This window comes from Phascolarctos cinereus, unplaced genomic scaffold, assembly GCF_003287225.1.
Source record: "Phascolarctos cinereus isolate Bilbo 61053 unplaced genomic scaffold, phaCin_HiC Scaffold_4;HRSCAF=312, whole genome shotgun sequence".
Lineage (NCBI taxonomy): Eukaryota > Metazoa > Chordata > Mammalia > Diprotodontia > Phascolarctidae > Phascolarctos > Phascolarctos cinereus.
Genome location: NW_027555847.1, coordinates 267,566,040 through 267,590,781, shown reverse-complemented (window position 1 = coordinate 267,590,781; position 24,742 = coordinate 267,566,040). Strand labels below are relative to the sequence as shown.

Here is a 24,742-nt window from a genome sequence, read left to right as displayed (position 1 = left end):
CTCTACCGCAGATCTCTCTTTTTTTAACCCACTGAGGCCTCTGACAATCAATTATCATCTCTTAAATGACTTGACAAACTCATTCGACTTCCTTTTCTTAGTCTCAAACTATATATCCACCCTATACTTCTACCAACCTCCTATTTTCACCAATTTGCCCCACTCACCAAACTACTCTCATCAGTTAACCATCGAATCATTCTACTTATTTTATCTCACCTACCACGTCCTGTCTTTCCAACTACCTTCTCTTTTTGAACCTTTAGGGTTCTCCTATCTAATCCTGCTTGAGCCTTTTAAATTGTCCTTGATCTTATGTCTCCAGAATGGATTCTGGAAGTAGAATCTGGACGCGTATGTGAACCTGGAGATTATTCTCCAAATTTTCCTCCATTTCTCCTTCCCATATTCAATATCTGACCGACATTACTAATTCAAATCCCTCCTATATAACTTCCTTTCCTCAAGTCCTCAGGCTCAAGTCTCTTTTCTCCAGCTCCTCGTACAACCTTCTGCCATGCAATGCAGAAGTATCATCTCTCTACAAAGTCTTAGGTGCTGACTGATGCTTTAACAAGAGTTCAATTAAGGTGGTCCGCCCCATATAAAAAATACTGGTTTTCATGAAGCTTCTTAAAACAGATAAAGATTATACTCTATGAAAAAGTGATCATTTGATTTCAATGACAATTATCCAAATCTTTACTCTAACAAATGAAAGTGACTCACAAGCATAATTATTAAATTCCTGTACAATGACCATTGAAGTCCTTCAATACCATTCATTTCTTAATAGGCCCATAATATACCAACTTTCACAAGAGTCCCTGTTAAAGCAGTTCTTTTCACTCTTTATCCCTTTATTCAACTGAAGATAAATGATAACAAAGGGATACAATGTGACATACTCTCTTTTTTCAATGTTTAAAAATACAAGATGTTGATATCCTTTCCTTTTCACAAATGGAGAAATGCTCTGATGTTGCAAAGAAATAAATCAGAAGTAGAACAAGGACTAAAAGAACTCTTGGTTTTCAGAACTACCTAAGAGAATTTTTGAATTTAAGAAGAACAGTACACCCCCTATTTATACCATGTATTCGGGCTGTTTACATGCCCTACAATCTCATTCCAGGAACATCCTTAATTCCCTTACCATCATCATCATCTTGGTTAGGATTCGGCACATCTTTCAAAATGCTGAAGATTTCATCATTACTTGCCTTACTTTTAAAGGCAACAGCTAAACAGAGGGCTACAGAATGTCCTGGAAGAGAATCTAAAACACAGGAGAAAAAAGTCATAAGTTTGAAAGAACTAACTTAAAAAGAGCTAAATAACTAGTCAACCCACTAACTCTTTCTTTCTCAGCTATTGAGTCAATACGCATTTATTAAGCCATGCTAGGTACTATGGACCCGCTTGCCAGCAGGGGGCCCCCGCCAAATTCTACTGGGAAAAACAACATATACAGAGATAAAACTATATGTAAGTTACTTCAGGGTAAAGCACAAACAACTGAGGGATAATCAGGAAAAGCCTTGTGCATAAGATGGCATTTGAGTCGAGCTGTGAAGGAAGCTACATATTCCGAAAGAGGTAAGAAGAGAGTATATATTCTAGGTCTGGAGAAAGCCTATAAGACAGCAAAGAGGGGGGAAACTGGGAAGACCTGTACAAACTAATGCAGAGTAAAGTGAACAAAAGCAGGAGAATAATTTATATGATGGCAAATTATAAGAAAACACCTTTGAAAGATCTTAGAATACTGATCAATACAATGACAAATGAGAAGACCAGATGGACCCACCTCCTGATAAAGAGATGATGGATTCAAAATGCAGAATGACACACAAATTCTGGCACATGAATTTGCTTCACTTGACCATCACATATTTATTTTGAGGATTTTATTTTTCTTTTTTGGTTATTGTTTAATTGGGGTGGGGGGAAGTAGAAAATAAGAGGAGAGAAAGAAAAGAAATCCCTGTTAACTGGAAAAAATGAAAGTAATCTTTAAAAATTGTACTTTTAATAATCTTGTTTTTAAAGGCAGAGACAGGGCTAGACAGAGTGTTAGAGTACATGAGGGATATTATGAACTCAGCCTGATATGATAGGTTGCAGCCAGACTGCAATGCCCTATAGTCTAGTCATCAGAAGGACCCCAAAGTTTGGCTGAGGAAGTTAAGTCTTGCTTCCATAGGCAACAGTGTGTCACCTTTTCCAAAACAAGCTCCTTTGAGATATGTCATCTATACTTTTTAGATCCTGCTGCTGTACCATGGAGAAGTTGCTCAACAAATACTTGATTGACATCTGTGTCAACTAGTGGCCTTCGAGAGAGAGAGAGAGAGTGTGTGTGTATGTGTGTGTGTGTGTGTGTGTGTATGTGTCTGTGTTAGAGTTAGAGAGAGAGAGAGAGAGAGAGAGAGAGAGAGAGAGAGAGAGAGAGAGAGAGAGAGAGAGAGAGTGAGAGTGACAATTTGGAACTTAAAATATAAGCAAAAAATAAAGAAAATTAAATTAAAAAAACAAAAAGGAATCTAAGGAGTAGAGGAGACAAGGCAATGTATTTCAGGAACTGAACATCACTGCCCAGGGGTAGAAGATAGAATACTGATTTAGAAAACAACAAGAAGGCTGCTTCTAGATGATCTATGATTAAGTGGTCCAAATACACACTTAATTTCTTTTTAATAACAATCATTTTTTCTAATAAAGTATTGGGCTTAAGCAAATGTTTTAATTTAAAAAATAAAACCTACAGTTCTTAAATATAATAAATATTCTTAAGGAAGCATGATAAAAGTTTAAATTAAATTTAGGGAGAATAATTAGACAGCACTGAATAAAGAGGAGACCTAGAATAAGAGTGTTAAATTAGGAAGCTAATGAATACACGAATCAGAGGATAATGTTTGGACTACAGTAGTGTGGCACAGGAAAAAAATCAATTTGAGTTAGTAGCTACTTGAATATGGTGTACAAGAAAGAGGGACTGGAAGTTGAACCTAAGTTTTTAATTTTGAGTTTCCAAAAGAATGGTACCGCCAGTGGTAGAAACAGGAAAGAGGTAAGGAGATAAGATGCTGAATTTTATACACGCTGAGTTTGAGGTGAAGGAAGGAGACATCTAAATAGACCACAGACAGCTAAAAATATGTGAGGAATTTGGGTAAGATCAAGGGGAGAGTTTTAGATTTCGAAGTCACTAGTATAGAGATGCTGACTTAAGTCATGACATAAGTCTGGGGGATGAATTTAGCGGCAGGCTGAGGAACAGAAGTCAAAGAAGGCAGAGTAGACAGAAAGCTAGGTGGAGAAATAAGAGTATAGTCTGAAAGAAGCCAAGGGAACAAAGAGGTTTAAGAAGGAAGGAATGTGTAGCATTGTCATATTCAGCCCAAGAGAGTTAAAGTTTCACAGAGGTCAGAGTTTAGAACTACTATAAATAAGGGAAGTATCCATATTCTCTTCATATCATACAATTCCATGATAATATCATTTATTCCTGCTCTTCTTCAACATTCCTCATTGGTTATATATTGCACCTAACATGTGCAATTGCTCTCTGTGTAATATTCATTTTTCAGTTATTTAGGGATTGTTGTATTCCAAAACTTGCTGCCATAAAACACTGGGAGAATGTTGGTGTTAAAAAGATGGGTCTTTGTTTTCATGGGAAGCTTGCAATTTTCCAAAGGCAATATAACCAACACTCCTTCCTCCAGTTCTACTCTGGGCCCAACTCACTGTTTCTTTTCATCCACTTTTGTCTTTCATGTGTGGATAGTCAGGTCAAACTTCTCTGAATGACTATAGAAGAGATATAATATTCTGAAGTATGATGCAATCAGCACAATATCAGCCATGAACAGGAGTACCTGGAAGCCCTCACCAGATAAGTAGGACAGTCCCTGCTCTCATGGAGCTCACATTCTTTTTGGAAAGACATTACATATGGAAGGTTTCTACTATAAGTTTCCAAAGGTGCTTAGGGTGCAGCAGCAAAACAGATGCTAATGCCTCCTTTTCTGCACATTTTAAAAATATTTAATATTTCTTCCCTCAATTTCATGTAAAAACAATTTTTGATGCTTTTTTTAAAAAAAAATTTAAGTTCCAAATTCTCTTCTTCCTTCCTCTCCTCATTGAGATGGCAAGCACTGATGTAGGTTATACATGTATAGTTATGCAAAACATATTTCCATATCAGTCATGTTGTAAAGAAACTACAGACCAAAAAAAAAGAAAAAAGTAAAAAAAAAAAAGTACGCTTTGACCTGTACTCAGACTCCATCAGTTCTTTCTCTGCAGATGGATAGCATTTTCTATCATAAGTCCTTCAGAATTGTCTTGGATCACTGTATTGCTGAGAACAGCTAAGTCATTCACAGTTGATCATTGTACAATATTGCTGTGTACAGTTCTCATGGTTCTGTAAGTCTTTTTAGGTGTTTCTGAAATCCATCTGCTCATCATTTCTTATAACAAGGTAGTATTCCATCACAATCATATACCACAATTTGTTCAGTCATTCCTCAATTGATGTAATGCTTCTTCTTTAATGCCATCTCCACTGATTAAATCATATCAATTTTTGATGTTGAACAATTTGACAGTGTCAAAGACGTTGGTGTCAAGAGCTTCCTTTTCTGGGTCTTCAGTGGGCTGTGATATGTATAGGAGAAACTGCCAGGCTGCAGTTTCATGAGGGCTACTTCCCAGAAGGGTGTCTGAGAGCCCTGGACTAGAAGCACCAACACCAATATTTCCAACACTCTTGGGTTCAGTGTCCTGGGCTGTCTCCAACAGGGTCTGAGAGGAGATGGTGGTCAGGGTGATTCATGGTAGCGATTTGACTGATTGCCTGCCCTGGACATGGCAGCTGGTGGGGATGGTAGGCCTCCTTCCCCACAGGACTTGCTTCCCCAGATGATGGTTGTGAGGGCTAGTCTAAGAGAAGGAGTGGTAGTCTAAGTGCTCTTTTAGTAGCCTTGTTGCAATTATTGCAAAATGTTGGTTAAATTTATGCATAAAGTTATAATCAGTGTCAAGGTCATTTCTGTTGTCCATTTTCCATTTTTATTTTCATTACTTGCTTACATTGATAAGTTGTTTCAATTATGTGACATACCTTTTCCTTAATCATTATTCTTCCTTTCTCTTTTTACTAAATCTGATCTTAGCTCTCAAGTCAATCATCTGTATACAGACAGCTGACTCGGGCAACTCTTACATCAATGAAAGCCTTTTACCTTTTGTACGATATAAACGGGCTTTTTGATAGTGGCATATTGGTGCTTGTGATGCTCAGTGCCTACCAATTCTTTTTTTGAAAACAGTGTTCAGGTTATAAAGGCATGAGGTTTCTATATAGTCTACAAAGAGATGGCCTCTCTCATTCCTCTATGCTTCCCCATGTACTTCCTTAAAGATGCTAAAAATCCATAAACTTTATAACCAATAGTATATTTGAAAATAAAAAGAATTAATGCCATGGAAACATCAGTTAATAATACAACTAACAGATACAGGTAATTTATAAGCCAGTTAAGAAGAAACATTTCAGCACAAGGAAAAAAAATACCCTCATAATTATGACAGTTGATTAAAACAAGAGTATGACACCCTTAAGTTAAAAAAATAAAAGGAGAAAACCTTCAAGTAGAAAGAGGGGAATTTCTAAGTTCAGTTTCTCTGCTTGTTATAATTAACATAAAATTAGGCATAATGGTGAAACTTTATTTAAATGGGAGAAGGGAGGTGGGGAAGAAGAGAGCGTCACTTACTGCTACTTTCATCTCCATACTTGTAAATGCACGTTGGGTTTGCTGGACACAGAGGAGCAAAAGCTGGAGGAACAATATCTAATATGCGCTGATGGTATGAAAGCCTATAACACAAATATTTTAATTTTAGAACACTTACTGTATAAATAACTAAAATAATGAGACTGACTACATGATCTCTAAGGCCCTTTCCAGCTCTAAAACTACACAATTCCACAGAAGTAAGACAACCTCAACCTCTTGGAATACATCTCATTCTGAGATGAAATAAGGCACAAGGCCTTAAAAGAGCTAGCCAAAAAGCAAATGTACTAAATCTCATACACTTTTTTTTTTGGTCTAGGCAATGGGGTTAAGTGACTTGCCCAGGGTCACACAGCTAGTGTTATGTATCTGATGCCAGATTTGAACTCAGGTCCTCCTGAGTTCTCTATCCACTACACCACCTAGCTGTCCCAATCTCGTACATTTTAAAGGAGAAGTCCACAAACCAAAATTCAGAGTTTAGTTACAAATTTACACATAAATCTAATAAACTTATGATTATCTGACTTCTCATTTCATACCATATTAAAGAACAGCTACAAAAGACAGACATGATAACAGAAGGAATAAAATCCAACAGTTTGGAAACAACAGAGCCAAAAAACCTACAGTATCACATGGCCTGATACTATAATTGATCATCATAATTAAGACCCCTAAATCATTAAGAAAATGTTAAATGATGTTCAGTATATTTTTGTTTAAGAAAACAAGGAAGTTTATGTACTATTTCAGAAAGAGTTATCAAATGATAAAAGGAAAAAGCTTTAATTATCTGGAAAATTCACTTTTGTTGAACATATTCTCTAATAAGGCCAATCCTGGTAAAAATTCACCACAAAAAAAGTTAGAGTAAAGAAACAATACAGTAATGTGCTGCTGTAAAGACCCATTTGTGAATACGTGAATTCTCATAAGTCAAAGCTTTAATCTGTCCTTGTGTAATTCATTTATACTTGGACTTTTAAAAATAATTTTTAAAATTACTCAATCCCCTACATACATAATCTTCACCCATTTAGATTTTAGACCCAATATTCTAATTCAAAACCATGGACTTCTGGGTTACGCTGAAGGAATCTTTTCTAGATTAGGAAAGTTTAGTTAAGAAGTTTCTTGCATATGTAGTAAATATAATATTGTCTCTCACATATAAAGACGATACTACTGACTCACTATCAGTAGAACATGTTCTTTGAGTTGTTTTTCCAAAAATGGTGATGATTTTGACCTGACACATCCATACCCCCTTGCTTGTTCTCCCTTGTGACCAACAGACACAGAAGACAAAAAAAGTACCAAGAATTTAACAGAATTCTCAATGAAACTTTGTTATAAATGCTGGCCACAATACTTAACCTGATAGAATTTCAGAGCTGGAAAGGATCCTAAAGGTCAGCTAGTCTAATCCCTCCAGATTCATAGATGACCTCCACAGAAGTTGCGACTTGCCCAACAAGGTCACACAGCTAGTTAATGTTCAAGTCAGAACTAGAATCCAAGTCTTTCCAGGATACTTCTTTGCCTATTAAACCCATCTTTTAGTCTGTATATAAATCACATACATACAGAGCAGACAACCTTAATAGTGTACAAAAAGAGATGAGAGAAAACAACAAACTACTCACCTCATACATTTTTCCAGTACTTCTCTTACAAATTTTGGCTTGGGATTTTCAAAATCCTGGGTAAGACAATCTGACCTAATAAGAAAATGTAAAATTTTAATATAAACAATTAAGCAAATTTCACATTTCCACCTAGTTTAGACTTATTTCTAATCAGGTCAACTCTAGGTAAAATACATAAAATAATAAACTATTTTAGAAGAATTTCTGCATTATGCTCTCACATATAACTTTTAAAGTACTAAGGGAATTTTGCTATGATGAAACTCAAGAAAAGTGCTTGAAGAACACTCACCAATCTTCCCAACTCCAACGGAATTGGAAGTTACTTAGGTGATGGGAAAACCAATTAATGAACCTTTGAAGAAAGAAATATGGTCAACATTCCTAGAAATAATATACGTGAAACCAAAACCGGGCATGAGACAAGTAAAATTCTGATACGGAACGTTCTTTATAGCCAAGCCCCTTTCATTTAAACACAATCTCCACTATACCTCTTTTGCATGGATGGATCTATATTAGTCCTGTTCCCTCAAGGAACTGATATTCAAATGTCTCACTATTAATATTTTCTTACATGAAATACCTAGCTAAGTTCCTTATTATATAGCAGCTCCTGAATAAATAATTGTTGAAGGGCTGAGTATTGTTGCCTATTATAAGTACAATATGCATTTTATGTATTTCTTAGTGATGGCTGATCAAATCAAATTAATGAATATTTATGAAGCTAGTGCTTTATTTGGCTGTACTGATAATTTCATATTTCCTATTAAATAAAAATAGATATGTCAAATATTAAAATTCTGAAAATATTTTCATATATACTTTTTTTTTAAGGATTTCTGCTTGAGTAATTATTAGAGAACCTCTGAATGTGCAGTGGTTTACAGAGGACACATTTGGAAGTGGCACAAGATAATAATAAATGAAATAGAACTGTCTTTTTGCCTATACAATTCACATTACATACATTTACACAAATGTATCACCACATACATGCCACAGTTTAATATTCTACCATAAAGCATATGGAACAAAATCTGAGAGAATCTGTTAAAAATATAAGCAACTACCTGTCTATACACGTAGTATTCATTGTATCCAAACGCATGTACAACATTTCAGTTGCCTGTGCAAGCTTAAATTCACAGATAAGGAAAACAGATAATTTTAAACTCCTTTAAAATTTAAAAGTATCAAGGGAAAAATAATTGAGCATTTTCTCCAAGACTTTGAATAATGACACTGTGATTAGTTTAAAATTCCATTTGCCCCTCAGTATTGAAGCCAGATCCCTTTCATAGTCCACCTGCAAAGATAGGGGCTGTACCTATGATTTCATTGGTACACGAAATCCTCAGATCTCTGCTGCAGCTTCTAGACTCAGAGCTGCCTTGAACACTCAGAGGTTTAGTGACCTGGCCAATGTCACAGAAGCACATGTCAGAAGCATGACTTGAATTCGGTTTTCTTGGGTTTGAGGCCAGCTCTTTCTTAATTTAGTCACCATGTCATGCTGTCTCTACCCATCTACAAATTATCATGAACTTGGGAAGTTCCATCAAATAAAAGTACGTTTTCAATCCAACTAAAAAACCTAGACAATATTTTGACTTTTCTTAAATGTGTCCCAATTTTTAATACAAAAAGCAAATGATCACTTATAAGAAACCTGAGAATTTTAAATTCTAAGCCCCCTTCAATATACTTCAATCTAAATTAAGAGAAAACATTTAGAAATTGCAAAACATTTTAATGTATCTTAAGCCCACACACGTGTTGTTGCTGATTTAGAATTTTATCACAAGCTAAGAGAGTGAAAAGTAAATCTGGACAGCCTCTTCATTTTAAGGAAGCAAACAACAATGACCCAAAGTAGCCACGATAGATAACAGTGTACTAAGGGAGGCTTTGGAAAGTCTTTTTCCTTTAGTAATTGAAAATTCCATTCAACTTTACTGTTCTTTTTAAAAGCTGTTCAACCTAAACACTGAAATACATCTCCGTGTCCTTTTTTGAATTATGATCCAAGAAAATAAAATGCTAACATATAGGAACTGAAAAAGCTTAAAAATTGCTCCAGTTCACTAAAAAGTTTGCTTTCATTTTTAGATACTGACCAAAGCCAACAACCAAAATAAGATTCCAGAGATCATCATAGTTTTACTTTGTACCTGAGGAAACACACAATCCTTCTCGAAACAAAGAAAAAAAGTCAAGTCAAACCACAAACAAAAAGGATACAACTTGGGGTAAAGAACCAGGCTGAAGCTTGCACAGTTCAATAAGAAGTGTTGTGTACATAACATCAATGTGAGGGGGTACAGGAAGCTGAAATAGTTCTGCAAAGATCACCTAGAAAATAGTTTAGATGAATCAGAACCTAATTCAAAGATAAGTATGCAGACATTTCCATTCCTATAAAGTTTCCAAAATTCTAAGGTCTTTAAAAAAAATTAAAAGTTGCTGCTTTCAAACCAATATCCATAGGTAGAAATTTTTGAAATATCTTCTCCATCCCCTGCTATGGTAAATGAAACTTTGAAGTCAGACCAGGTGAGTGATCATCTGACCCATATCCCAACCAGAAGCCCACAGAAGAGGAAATGTGGTGTAAAGAACAAAGAACTTGAAGTGAAGAGACTTGGGCTTGAATCTTAGCTTTGATGTTAGCTATGCAACAATGGGCAAGCTGAACTCTCTGTTCCTCAAGTTCCTCATCTGTAAAATAAGTTAGAATAATATTTATACTACCTAACTCACAGAGTCATGACAAAGTGCTTTCAAGTGCCATATACTTACTGCCGGAATCACCCAAGTCACACTAAAATATATATAAATTCTTATCAGGCTTAAGACTTTCTGGGCCCAGGACTAGAAAGAAGAGCTTCTGGGGACGGAGATTCAGGTTGAACTACTGTTTAACTAAAACTTTATTCTCACTGTCAGTCCACACTGTTAGACATACTTTTCTTCTTAAAACATTTTAAAATTCCTCAATGTGGCCCAAGTCTTCCTTGATTCAAGATGTTTTTTTCCTACAAACATGTTTTATACTATTCCATACTCATCCTTGATTACCACCTAGAGTTCTTTATTTGTATTATTTTCCTTTAAGACCCACTCACCCCAATCTGCTTACTAATGCCTTTTATATATTTTAGAGGATGATGTGCTTTATAATTTGCAGTCTGATCAGCTCTCAATGAGACAGGTTCATATCCTACTTTATCTTTAGCATGATCTCCAGACCCATTCCCTGAAGACAGATACAACTGATGCATTACTATTTTGGAAATAATTTTTATAAAAGCGCATAATTACAAATATGAGACAATATGCCACAAAACAATAGGTTCTCATTCAAATGTGGCTAATCATACTTAAAAAGTGCAGTGAAAAGACTTCAATGATTGCCACTGTGTTAACTGCAAAAATTATTTTGGGGTGATAAATGATTAGACAAAATAAATTACAATAATGTGCACAACCACTCTGCAAAATATATCTCTTTCCTATAGACTAATCTATAGTCAAAGGATATTTTAATGCACCATTTATGAAGTAAATTTTCCTCTTTACAAATTATTAGATTAAAAATTTTTTTTAACATTATTGGTGCCTATCCTTGACAAGAATGCATAAATGCTCAGTTGTATTTAAAATATAGGTCTCTGCACCATTAATAAACAACAGATAAAGTTAGTAATGAGTTTATCTGCCTATAATGAAATTCTATAGATATTTAAATCATGAATACATCTGAAGAACAGAAAAGGAGTTATAGTTACTTTAGTTATCTGTGGTAACAAAAGGAAAGAATGGTTTACACATAATTTATAAAGGAATTCAAAATTCTACTACAGCTGCTGGGCTCTCAATCTCCTTTCTTTTTGTCAAGGTGGCTAACAAAAAAGCAAAAGTGGACCAATACTCCTTTCCTCTTTCTCTGCTAGTCTGCAATGTCTGAAAAGTAGTGAGAAAAAGGAGAAGTGAAAGGCTTGGATAGCAGAGAGTAGGCTGTGTTGTGAATGCCAGAAAAATAGGTTATTAAAATCAATAAGATGCTTCACATAAAATGCATACCTCGACTATATGATAATTCAAGGGGATCTTGTTCTTTCCTGGATAGCTCACTAGTTGTGCAGCACTATTTTAAAAAAGCACACAAGTTTATTAAAATACAGCAAAACCATACAAAAAAGCAAATCAAGTCTAGAAATCAACAACAGTATCTCAAAGTGTCCCCAGTTTGAATCAATTACCAAGAGCATGACAGTTTTGCTGACTATAAGCCCACCAGAAAAATCATCATGCTCCTTATCTGGGAGATAAGGAAATTTATTTGTATGAGATGAACACGGACCAGACAAACACATACAGTAGTCCAAATACATTTTTTAAAAACAGAGCTTGAAAATATCAAGCAATTAATTCCTCTTTTATGTATCCTTTACATCTTATACCTACACTGAAAAAATTAAGTCAAATTTCATGAAGTACTTTGTAGAAATAATGCTTTCCCAAGAAGACTGTGACTATGGAAGCACAAAAAAAATGGAAAGAAATCACTAGTGTTTTTCCCACAAAGTCTTGCTTAAATGAAACATTTGAGTTAAAATTTTCTATTAAAGAATGGGTAGCAATACCCAGAAACCTACGTACATACCATAAAGCAAATCACTTAGTAAAAGGATTTAAGGGAAAAGGAAGCAAAGAGAATCTGTTTCTAGTCAAACAGGGAGCTAAATGTGGAGACAAACTTTTCTTTTAAAATTTCAATCTTCTGGCTTCTAGCCTGTTCTTACAAATGCTCCTTTTTCTCTTCTATGACCTATAAAGCTTATTTCTACAAAGTTAAAAGCTTATTTCTAAACTTCTATAAAACTTACTGCTTTATAGGTCTTCTTTGACCTATAAAGCTCATTTCTTACCATGTCTTCCTTTCCTTCCAGTGGGATTTAATGATGAAGTGAAGATGTTCTTCTATCACAAATCTCTCCACAGAATGACTGCCTGGCATAACAGGACCCTAAAACAAAAACATGATGCACAATTTTTTTTTGTCACTAGAGAAAGTATTTTCTTTCTTTTTTAATTTCTGAAAATTTGGAAGTTTATTAGAACACAAATATTACACATTAAGCAATACTAAAAATGAGCCTTCCTTTTCACAGTGTTGGCAACAACATGCCATTGTGCTGCAGGTTCCTGTGACTCCTTCTAACTAGATGAAGCAGTTGTGATGTAACAACTGGGTCACCTTTTTATTTATTTATTTTTAAAATAATTTGTTTATTTTTAGTTTTCAACATTCACTTCCATAAGATTTTGAGTTTTAAATTTTCTCCCTCTCCTTCTTCTCCCCCTTCCCCAAGACAGCATGTAATCTGATACAGGCTCTACTTATACATTCATAGTAAGCATATTTTCACATTAGTCATGATATATAGAATTAGAGCTAATGGGAGGAACCACGAGAAAGAAGAAATAAAACAAAAAACCAAAAGGATAGCAAATAGATAGTATGCTTCCATTTGCATTCAGATGCCATGGTTCTTTTTCTAGATGTGGATGGCATTTTCCATCATGAGTCTTTTGGAATTAGACAAAGTATTTTTGTGATAAAAGTTCCACAGTATTAGAATAGTTCATTTTAGGAAGCTTTACGGTCTACTTGTATCCACTACACCTATCAGATTTTATTTCATGTCTACTAAGGCTTTGTGAAAGATTCCATACCTCATTACTACCATCATTCTCCTATATCCACTTTTTCCAGTGAACACAAACTAAAGGCCATATGCCACAGAATTTATTCTAAGTTTTACTTTTCAAGTGTGAAAAAACTTATAGAAACTTAAGCCTCAGAAACTTAGTATATAAAAAAAACTAAATTCTAGTTGCTCAATGGTTCACACACATTAACAAAAATATTCATTCTTGGTTATCTGATCAAAGAGGATGAAATTTCTCTAAATGTAAAGCAGACTTCTAAATAAAAGCTTTACTGAGTCAATAACTACTAATGGGTCAAAGTAATGAATGCTGATTTAATATATTAGTTAAAAAGTCTGGCATGGATGATGTGAGACTGTGAGTTAGCTAATATGCTGGATAATAGAATCAGAATATAAAAAAGATCTTGTCATGCTAGAACGAAGTTGTTCACTAATTTTTCCCCTAACCAATCATGTTATAACAATCTGACAGAGGGCAAAGTAAAGCAATACCCGACAACAATGAAAATGGTTTATTTTTTAAAATAAGCTATAGAAAAGCTTGATTTTTTTTTCTTAACATACTACTGAATCTGATTATTGGAAGAGAAAGAACTCTTCTCCTCATCAATACAAAGATAGAAAATACTTCCCTTCCTCTCCTTTGGCTAACTTGAACAGAATATGGATTTCATAGGGACAGAGACTAGACTTAAGAATTCATTTACATTTCCAAATGAGGAAACTCCCTCTGCCAATACAGGCTAGTCCCCTCTCTCAGACCTGCCTAGAGCCCTGAGAAGTGGAGGGACTTGCCCAGGGTCACACGGCCAGCATGCATTAAGAGGCAGCTCTTCCAGCTGATTAGGTCACATTTCCTCTCCTAAACCTGATGGATGTGCTGCTATGTAACACATAGATCTGTTCTTCCTAAAAGTACACCCGCAACTTTACACAGGACTCAAGCAGACAAGTGATGTGATATGCCTCGCTTCAGAAAATGCTCTAAATTAGTTATGATCTGTCACATACCTCAGGATCATCAGTGTAATCAAACATCCTAAAGATGACCCTTGGCATTGGGTACACCGAGTCCTCCGTGTGAGGTGGTGGTGTAAAAGGAGGCAGATTGTGCTGCAAGGCTTCACAGAGGATGCTGTCAAAGGCAAGGTATGGTCTCAGGATGTGCCGTTCCTGCCAGCGATCTTTTTTTAATTTCTGAATCTGGGCCCAAAGGCAGTCTAAATACTAAAGATAAAATATGATTTAAAAATTAACCCCAGGTAATACAGTAATATGAAAAGAAAGAACCACCACAAAATCATCAAAATGAATGTTACAAAATTACGAAGAACAGGCAGGGCTTCAAAGAAGAGATATGAGAACATACCCCATCCCATTCCTTTGTAGAAGTGGAAGGAAGGTCCATGGGTGTGGTACACTGCACATATTTTCAGACATTTTCAAAGGATTAATTAGTTTTGCTAATTTTTCCCCCTCTTTTTCTTTAAAAAATGTTATTTGTAATATGAGATGACTCTCTGGGAGGTGGAAGGGAAAGGGATACTAGGGAAAACTGGTGATGTAAAAAGAATTTTTTTAACCCCCAAATATATCAATAAAAATTCATTTTGAAAAAACCCAGGACCTCTATGAAGATGTTTGGATAATATGCCTTTTACGTAATTTATTTCTTATACTTGGCTCAATTTTAATAGTTACACACAAAAAACTCTTTAGTTTCACTAACTGAAATCTAAATTATAATGCAAATTCTCTTATACATGAATTGCTGGATAGCAAAATGTTTACTTCTTTTCTTTTTTTTTTTTTTTTTGCTTTCCTTGTGGTTGTTTAATTATGGCACCTTTCCTAGTCTCAGAAAGGACAGCTCAAAATAAGAAGGCTTAAAGTACTAAAAGAAATAACATATTACTGAAGGCAACTTCTTGGACCTCTATCAGTCAATTATAGAATAACTGGTCATAATTCCTATTTACAGTGGGAAAGAGCCTTAAAAGATTACCCTCTTTCGGGGCAGGTGAGTGGTGCAGTGGATAGAGCACCGGCCCTGAAATCAGGAGGACCTGAGTTCAAATCCAGCCTCAGACCAAACACTTCACACTTACTAGCTGTGTGACCCTGGGCAAGTCACTTAACCCCAATTGCCTAAAAAAAACAAAAATAAAATAACAATAATAATAATAATATTATCCTCTTCCCCTCTTTTTTAAATTAATTTATTTTTAGTTTTCGACATTCACTTTTCTAAGATTCTGAGTTCTAAATTTTCCCCTCCCCCCAAAACAGCATGCAATCTGATATAGGCTATACATGTACAATCGTATTAAACAAATCTACACATTAGTCATGTTGTGAAAGAAGAATCAGAACAAAAAGGAAAAACCGTGAGAAAGAAAAAGCAAACAAAAAAAGAGAAAATAGTGTGCTTTGATCTGCATTCAGACTCCATAGTTCTTTCTCTGGATGTGGATGGCATTTTCCATCATGAATCTTTTGGAATTGTCTTAGATCATTGCATTGCTGAGAAGAGCTAAGTCTATCAAAGTTGGTAATCGCACAACGTTGCTGTTACTGTGTACAATGTTCTCCTGGTTCTGCTCACTTTACTCAGCATCAGTTCATGTAAGTCTTTCCAGGTTTTTCTGAAATGCACCTGTTCATTATTTCTTAGGGAATAATAGTATTCCATCACATTCATATACTATAACTTGTTCAGCCATTCCCTGATTGATGGGTATCCCCTCAATTTCCAATTCTTTGTCACCACAAAAAGAGCTGCTTTACATATTTTTGTACATATGGGTCCTTTTCCCTTTTTTATGATCTCTTTGGGATACAGACCTAGTAGTGCTAATGCTGGATCAAAGAGTATGCACAGTTTTATAGCCTTTTGGGCATAGTTCCAAATTGCTCTCCAGACTGGATGGATTAGTTCACAACTCCACCAAAAATGAATTAGTGTTCCAATTGTGTCTATGTCTATAACTAGGCTGAACCCTGAGGGTGTATACAGATGTAGAACACACCACTCCATCCATTGAGGAACTTACAGTTTCTTTCGGAAACAAAAAAGACATAAATGAAACACTCAGAAAACTAGACAAAGCAATGTGTGCGTTAAGTGACAGGTGATTTTATAATTTGTCATGAAAGAGGCAGGAATCGAGATGGGAATTAATAATAACACCATATTTCTATAATGTTTTATGGTTTACAAAGAACTTTAATATATATACTATTGATATGTTATCTCATTTGATCCTAATACTGACCCTGTAAGGCAGGGAAAACAGATTTCGACCCCATTTCATGAAGAACCAAGAGACCAGAGAAGTTGACTTGCCCAAGGTCACACAGCTACATAACAACTGGGACTAAAACTCAGAGGCGCTATTTCCAGTAGACATAACTGAACCATGCTGCCTCAAAGCTCTGCCTTCAAGTACATACATGGAGAGAAAGAAAAACAATGAAAATATATGGAGATGGGAGTGAACAGGACTTATCTATGGCAAGAAGGAAAATGGTTTGGCTTAGTGAGGGTATTCTGAAGCAACAATGAGAAATGCCTCTAGTGAGCAAGATGGATTCTGGACTAGTGTACACTGAACAAACAGTCCTGACAGCAAGATTTTCATGCAAGTATGGCTGCCAACAGCTACCTGCCCACATCCAAATCACTAATGATGCCTATCTGCTCATGTGTAAAATGTGAATGGAGTGAAACGATCTCTAAGATCCCTTCCAGTTCTCAGGATCTATGACTCCACATCATTAATGGGGGGCCTTGGACATTAAGCTTAGCATTTGGACATGGCCCAATACATAATGTGAAGCCAATTTAAGAACTTCCTCCTATGTAAATGAGGGGTGGAATGCAATAAGCTTGAGATCCTTTCTAGTTCTAAAACAGTCAAGGGGATACAAAGAGATGGTAAGGTCTAACTGCAGTTTACCATCTTGCTCATACTTTGAAGCCTTTCCAGTTTGGTAAGCTCATCAGAGCTTGTGCTATAGTCATAGACTGAGAAATAACCATGCAAGAGAAAGGCCTTCAATGGAGGCTTTGCAATCTTATGTCACTGGGGGCAGGGGAGGGGTCTGGGATTTCACTGACGTGGGAACTCCCTACATTGACAAAAATTGCAACTCCTCTATAATTTAAAATTTTAATTTAAGCTAAAGGATTTCTGGAGTTGGTCTAAAGGAGGTATTACTTTTTATAATATAATTTTAACCTAATAATCTAATTTTAGTCTTACAACAATCCTGAAAGGCACTAACAATTCACATTTTTATAGATGAGGAAACAGGATCAGAGGTAGGATTCAAAACAAGTTATCTTGAATGCAAGATAGCATTCTATCAAATACATCATGCTAAAGATTGCCTGATTGGAAGCGATCTTAGAGATCATCTACTCTGACTCCCTCATTTTAGAAATGGTTCAAAACTTCAGTGACTTGCCAAAGCTCACACTGCTGTTAAGTGGCAACGTTGGCACCAAAATCAAATCCTGAATCCTAGCATAACGCTTTTTCCAATACACAAAGCTAACACCTAGCTGACTATTCTTTTATTAAAAAGTGAATGATATTAAATTTACCTCTTCTTGTGGATGTGGTTTATCAGCAGTCCACACTTGTAACAATGGAACATGAGTTTTTTGACGTCTTCTAAAAACACAAACAAAAAAAGGATAATTATTAAAATTAACATATTATCTTAAGTATCAACAAAGAAACATAATCTTCCACAAAACTCTTGTGTTTGTTTTAATACCTTACTTCTAGCAGAATGACCAGATCTTGGTAAAAGGTAAAGTACCTATTACAATTTGTCCATGGCTACCAGTACCAGAAAATATTAAACAAGCAATTTAAGAACAAGCAATCCTTCTAAGATCATCAAAGATATGAATATTTTAAGCTTATTAGCAATCATACTATGCAATAGCCAACTAGCCATACACAGAATTTAATGCCAAAATTAAATAAAACAAAGTTAAATTTCAAACCAACTGAAAGTTCAGTATAATTGTTATTTTCCTTCCTGGTAATTAAATATAAAGAAATACTTCATAATAAACAAACTAGTATGACTTTTATTTGGCTTAGACCAAGCACTTTGGGAGGGATGGCTCTGAGAGGAAAAAGAAAAAAGGGAAGTTGTACGTCCCTTCACCACCACGTTCCTGTATAGTCTTGGGCCAAGCTTACTCCTGCCTAGAATCAAGCTGGTCCCAAGCCTCCAGCATTTTATCCAATTCTATTACTGCTTCCACTATCTGTCATTAGCCAGGGGCTTCCAGAGTAACCAAGCTATAGATTCATCCCAAGGTTTTGAATCCAGTGTTCTTCAGGTTTTATCTTATTTATTTTTGCATCCCCTAGAAAGATCTTATACATAGTTGATACTTATTTACACCATTTGTGTCACTGCTGAACAGAACTCTGAAGAACCTTATAGGTGCTTCTTACTTCCTCAATTCCTCCCAATCTTTCCACTCCACTCACCATCTCAAAAGGAAGTACAGAATGCAGAATAACATAAATGCTCCACTTTCTTCCCCCCGGGGCCATGAATTTAATGTTATAGTTTTAAAAAGAAAAATGGGAAAGCCTAACCCACAGCAATAATTTTCCCTAGGGAAGCCTACAATTTCAGGTCTCAGCCTACAATTTAGAGATCTAAGGAACTAAATCAGTTATTTATGCTTTGGTGAGGATTAAAAAGACACAGGTCAAGATATAACCTTAAGAAAGTCAACCTTGAAAGATCACTGAACATGGACCATAAATGTGGGCTTAAGTGCTAGCTCTGCCACTTGCTACTGTGTGACTTTGGGTAACTCATTTCATATTTCTGGGCTTGAGTTTATTTATCTGTGAAAAAAGGATGGACTAGGTGTCCTCCAGTGCAAATGTTTTAATATTCTGTGCTTTCGTGGAAGATGTGAGAAGATAAAAAAGGCAAAGTTTTTTAAAAAAATGCTTGGAAAAATGAAAATTTCTAGTTAAAATCACTTTCACACTAGTAAGGCATTTCCAAAATGAGTGAGAAGGCAGCTCTTTGTCTACTTTGTGCTTTTTTTAGAAAACTGAACCCCTACTACTTTTGGGAAACCAAACAAATTGTAAAATAAAAGGATATTAAATTAAAATAGTAGCACATCACATCAGAAAATTAGCAAAAACAAACAAAAACAAAAACAAAACAAAAACCTTTCTCCTTAACAAGAAAGACTAGTCTTGGCTGGATTCTTACTTAAGATAGTTTTCAACAGTGGAAAAGATGCGATCCATCTCTGCATCTTTTTTTTCATATAACTCCTTTCCAACCCAGGGCAAAGATGACAGAAATGCAAACACATACCAATCACGTCGTACCTACAGTAAAGAAAAAAAGTGTTTCACAAGGCACTTCTAAAATTTCCTTTTCATTTTTCTTGTAAAAGAATCCCAAATGGAGACTGCATAGGGCCCAAGAAGGTAATGTGGCCAAAAAGAGGATTTTTGGACACACCAGTTGTACATTTTTGATTTCTCATTTAAATAAAGCTCTAAAATACATAAAGATTTCCCAACTTCAATTCATTTGAAAAAGAATTTATTATGTGCCACATGGCAGGAAGACAAAGACAACAAAACAGTTGTTGCTTCTCAAGAAACTAATACAGCACTTAGAGGAAAACATAAATACAAAAATAAGAAAACATAAGTTATTTTTCTACACAGTAGGATAATATTCAATAATTAAGATACACAGGAGAAAACTTCAGCATATTATAAACATTCCTGCTATGACAGAACAGAATTTGATTTGGAATCAGAAGATAGGATTCTCGTCCCAGCTAAAACCCACTTTGTATGACTCCAATTCAAGCACTTTTTCTATCTACTATGGTTTGCCGTGAAAAGGCAATGAGAATATAAGGAAAGTTTTATAATGTTGAAGTATTAAGTACTCCTCTTACCTGAGGTACGTCTTCTTCCTGAGTTACACTTACAAAATTTTCAAACATAGCTACCATTGATGGAGCAGCTATTACATGACAATTCACCAAATCTGATAAAAAATGGACCTGCCAGGCAAATAATATACATGTATATATTAAATGCAAATAGTCTACAACAATATATTAGAAAGATTATACAATATGATCTCATTGGGTTTATGCCAGGAATACATAGTTGGTTCAATATAAAGAAGACTAAAAATATAACAAATCCTGTTAATAATATTATAAAAAGCATATGATTACGTCAACAGATGTTGAAAAGGATTTTTGACAAAATGAGCACTTGCCTCTTAAAAATGCTATAAAAGATAACACTTTTCCTTACTATAGCAAATAAAATCTATCTAAATCCAATCAAACATATGCAAAGAAGAAAAGCTACAGGCCTTTCCAATAAGATCAACAAGTATGCCTATGACCACTACTATTTAAATTGGTGTTAGAAATGCTATCTGTAGTAATAAAGACTAGAAAAAGAAATCGAAGGAGTCAGCATAAGCAAAGAGTAAACACTTTTTGCAGATTATGTGATTTACTTAGAAAACCCTAGGCAAAAAGCAACTGAAACAGTAAGTTCAGCAACATTGTAGGATACAAAATAAATCCATATAAACCATCAGGAACCAACAAAATCAAGCAGGAAGAGCTACAAAATTAAATTCCGTTCAAAATAATTATAGAAACTCTGAAATACTTGTGAGTCTATCTTTCAAAATGCACCCAAGAATTATGAATCCAACACTAAAAAACTATGTAAAGACAGACCTAAATAAGTATAGAAATATTAATTGCTTATATGTAGCTGAAGCAATTATAATAAAAATTGTAATATCTAATTTACTTATACAGTGCTGCACCAAACTACCAAAGAAATATTTTACAGAGTTAGAAAAAATAATAAGATCCCATGGAGGAACAAAAGGTAAAGAATCTCAAGAGTAATAATGTAAAGCAAAACAAAACAAAAAAAGGGAAGTAAGGAATAGTCTATCGGTATAAGATCTCAAACTAAAGTACAAAGAAGTAATCATTTGGTGAAACATACTATTTACATAACAAACAAGCAAACAAACAAAGCAGCATAGCACATCTGATAATCCCAAAGACATTGGGAAAAGAGCTCCTTATCTGACAAACATTAGCAGTCTAGCAGAAATCTAGACCAACACATCACACCTTATACCAAGATAAGGTCCAAATGGATATGTGGCCTAAATATAAAAGATCATATCATGAATCAGACAAGAAAGAAATTATTTTACAGAAATATAAATAAGGGAAGAGTTCATGATTAAACAAGTGACAGAGAGGATTACACAAGATATAAACAAGTGACAGAGAGGATTACACAAGATAAAATGGACAATTTTGATTACATAAAATTTAAAAGTTCTTGCACACTCATTATTTCTTTTTTTTGCTTTTTGGTGAAGTGATTGAGGTTAAGTGACTTGCCCAGGGCCACACAGCTAGTAAACGTTAAGTGTATGAGGCTGGATTTGAACTCAGGTCCTCATGACTCCAAGGACAGAGCTCTATTCACTGTACCACCTAGCTGCCCCACATACTCATATTTAATGGAGTTAAAAAATCAGAAAGAAAACTGGTAAATGGGAAAAACCTTGGTAGCCTGTTTCTCTGATAAAGGTTTCATAGCCAAGATATAAATGGAAGTGATCCAAATTTATAAGACTTAAGAACCATTCCACAACAGATTAACGGTCAAAGAATTTGAACAGTAGCTCTGAAAGCAGTAAATTCAAACTATCAACAACCATATGAAAAAAGCTCTAAATCATTAATAATTAGAGAAATGCAAACTTAAGCAACTTTAAGATTCTACCTCACAATCATAAGACTGGCAAAGAGGAAAATGACAACTGTTGGAAGAACCACAACAAAACAGGCACACTAGTGGAGCAATAAACTGGTCCAGCTATTGTGGAACACAATCTTTAAGTTCAAAAGTCCCCAAAGTTACTGAATTGTGTCTACTATTTGATGTGGCTATACCATTACCAAGTCTAAACCTCATGAGATTAAAGAAAGAGGAAAAGTACCAATATGTACAAAAATGTTTATAGCTGTTCTTTTCATGGTAGCCCAAAACTAGAAACCAAAGGGGTGTCTTCTTATCAGTTATATATCTAAATAAACTGTGGTGTATTAATATAATGGAATATTATTATGCCATAAGAAATTACAAAATGGATGCTTTTAAGGGAAATTAGGAAAACATCTATGAACTCATGAAAAGCAAAGTGAGCAAACAAGGAGAACAATTTACACACTGATAACAATATTATAGAGAGAAACAAGTCTGAACAATTTTACAACACCAATCAATTTAATGATAAACCATAAGACAAGCACACTTAAGATGAAGTACACCACTCATCTCCTGCCAGTGATGAACTTAAATAAAGAGAGACACATTCTGAGTCATGGCCAGTGTCAGAATTGTTTGGTGATCTATGCACATTCACAATGTTTTGTTGTCGTTGTTGCTGAATTAGGGGAGAAAGAGGAAGGGAGGGGGAAATAAGAGAGAGTGGACTGGGAAAAACATTACAAAGTCATATAAAAATAAATTTTGAATAACAAAAACAATTGTTCAGCATGTTGGATGCACAACCTCTGAAGGAAGACCTGGACAAAAGATAGTATGAGGAATTAGAAAGATACTGGATTTGAAGCTCAAATCCAAAGTGGATCTGCCAACTTACCACATATGTAATCCTGGGCAAATTACTTAAACATTCTGGATCTAAGTTTCTTCATCTGTATGGGGCTGGACTAAAAAGGACATCAAAGGGCCTCTGTTCAAAATGGAGTCTCTCAGATAGGATGAGAAGACATGGACAAATTTTAACTTACAACACTGGGAATATCCACATAGATGTGATCTCAGATCCATCAGAGTAACTTCCCATTAAAAAGATTAGATTTTCCAGGAGGCTTAAGAGAAAGCACAGGCTTGCAATATTTTCTAGGTATATTTCAATTAATGAAGAAAATAACTTCAATTATAAGGCAGAATCTCTTCTCTACAATTCCTCTGAAATTACGTTTAAGAGAAGGTTCTTAATTTGTTTAGGGAACTGCAATAATGCTTCTAGGGTAAAGCTATTCATTACAACTGTCAAAGGAAATATTTAACCATGACAAATGTGAGGTTTAATATGAAATGAAGGATAAGTGAAAAAAATAAAATTAAAAGAATAAAAACCACCTTTCTACCTATACTTCTCAGCCACCCTCCTCTACCACCCAAACTCTGAAAAAGATATAACCAAACCAAACCAAAACCAGACTTACCAAAATCACAGCTTCATCATAGTTGTTTGCTTTCAAAGATTCTTTAAGTTGACGAATCATGGCTTCCACAAATTCCCCACCAAAGTTGTAATTTCGGGCATTAAGTAGTCCAACTAATGTTGTATAAACCGTCAATTTCAAAGGAAACAGACGCGCACTGAAGTTAAAAAGTAAACATATGTTCATATTCATGATCTGACATACATAAAATGTAAGAAATTAATTCTAAAGTGTTTCAAAAAACTCTCTGAAAAGAAGTTTTGGCTTATAAGATTTTTATACTTTATACTCAAAAAAATTATAATTTTGTTTTTAATAAAACATGCTCCACATTTTACAACTAAAATATTATGGAAAGTTAACCATAAATTACAAAAGTGCTTTAAAAGCATCTTCATGGTAGGTAAAATATTATTACTATTATTCAAAACCATATATCCTTTGCATACATACACTGTACAAAGAATTCTTAGAATCTTGCTCTTGTAGTTAGGAAGATCAGCCTCCAAAACACCAGCTAAGCCTTCCAGGTTGCTTTCCAATGAGAAGGTACTCTAAACAGAGACCAAAGTAAACTTATGTTAAGGAAAGATAGCATTACCCCTCAGGGATAAATCAACTTTCAAAAATAACTATTCATTGACATTTGTTTTTATATTATCAACATTTCCAATGTATCCCATTCCTTCTTTCTCCTGGAAAGCCATCTTCTTAGAACAAAGGGAAAAAAAACCCCCAAACAACAAATTCTAGTGCCTCCCAAAATAAAAATATTGACAAAGTCTGACATTATCTACAATGTTCTGCACCCATCACCCACTTCCCTAAAAACAGAAGATATCATCTCGTATCTCTTCTTTGGGGCCAAACTTGGTTATTATAATTTTATAGCATTTAGTTTTAACTCTTCTGTTATCATTATTTCCATTTCTATTACTGTTACATAATGTTTTCCTGCTTGTACTTAACTTTGTACTAATTTGTATGTCTTCCCATGTGTCTGTGACTTTATCATATTTATCATCTCTTACAGCAAAATAATATCCTATTACATTCATGTACCACAGCTTGTTTAGGCATAAACTCCAATTGATGAGAGTCTACTTTGTTTCCAGTTCTTGGCTACTACAAAAAATGTCACTATAAATACCTGGGTGTATATGGAGGCTTTCTTTTTAACACTAA

The 24,742-nt window shown here is 34.9% G+C and overlaps 1 protein-coding gene across 1 annotated transcript in view; it reads right to left on the bottom strand.

Annotated features, from left to right (window-relative positions):
• Positions 1-24,742, bottom strand: part of NCBP1 (nuclear cap binding protein subunit 1) — a 54,154-nt gene that overhangs the window by 14,698 nt on the left and 14,714 nt on the right. The window contains exons 3-16 of the mRNA XM_021004526.2: positions 24,011-24,111; positions 23,558-23,714; positions 20,195-20,302; positions 19,486-19,607; positions 17,825-17,894; positions 14,227-14,442; positions 12,409-12,506; positions 11,561-11,624; positions 9,719-9,829; positions 8,548-8,612; positions 7,764-7,826; positions 7,469-7,543; positions 5,796-5,899; positions 1,157-1,279 (exon numbers count right to left, since the gene is read on the bottom strand). Of these exons, the coding sequence (XP_020860185.1) occupies positions 1,157-1,279; positions 5,796-5,899; positions 7,469-7,543; positions 7,764-7,826; positions 8,548-8,612; positions 9,719-9,829; positions 11,561-11,624; positions 12,409-12,506; positions 14,227-14,442; positions 17,825-17,894; positions 19,486-19,607; positions 20,195-20,302; positions 23,558-23,714; positions 24,011-24,111 (1,477 nt within the window). The remainder of the gene's footprint in view (positions 1-1,156; positions 1,280-5,795; positions 5,900-7,468; positions 7,544-7,763; positions 7,827-8,547; positions 8,613-9,718; positions 9,830-11,560; positions 11,625-12,408; positions 12,507-14,226; positions 14,443-17,824; positions 17,895-19,485; positions 19,608-20,194; positions 20,303-23,557; positions 23,715-24,010; positions 24,112-24,742) is intronic.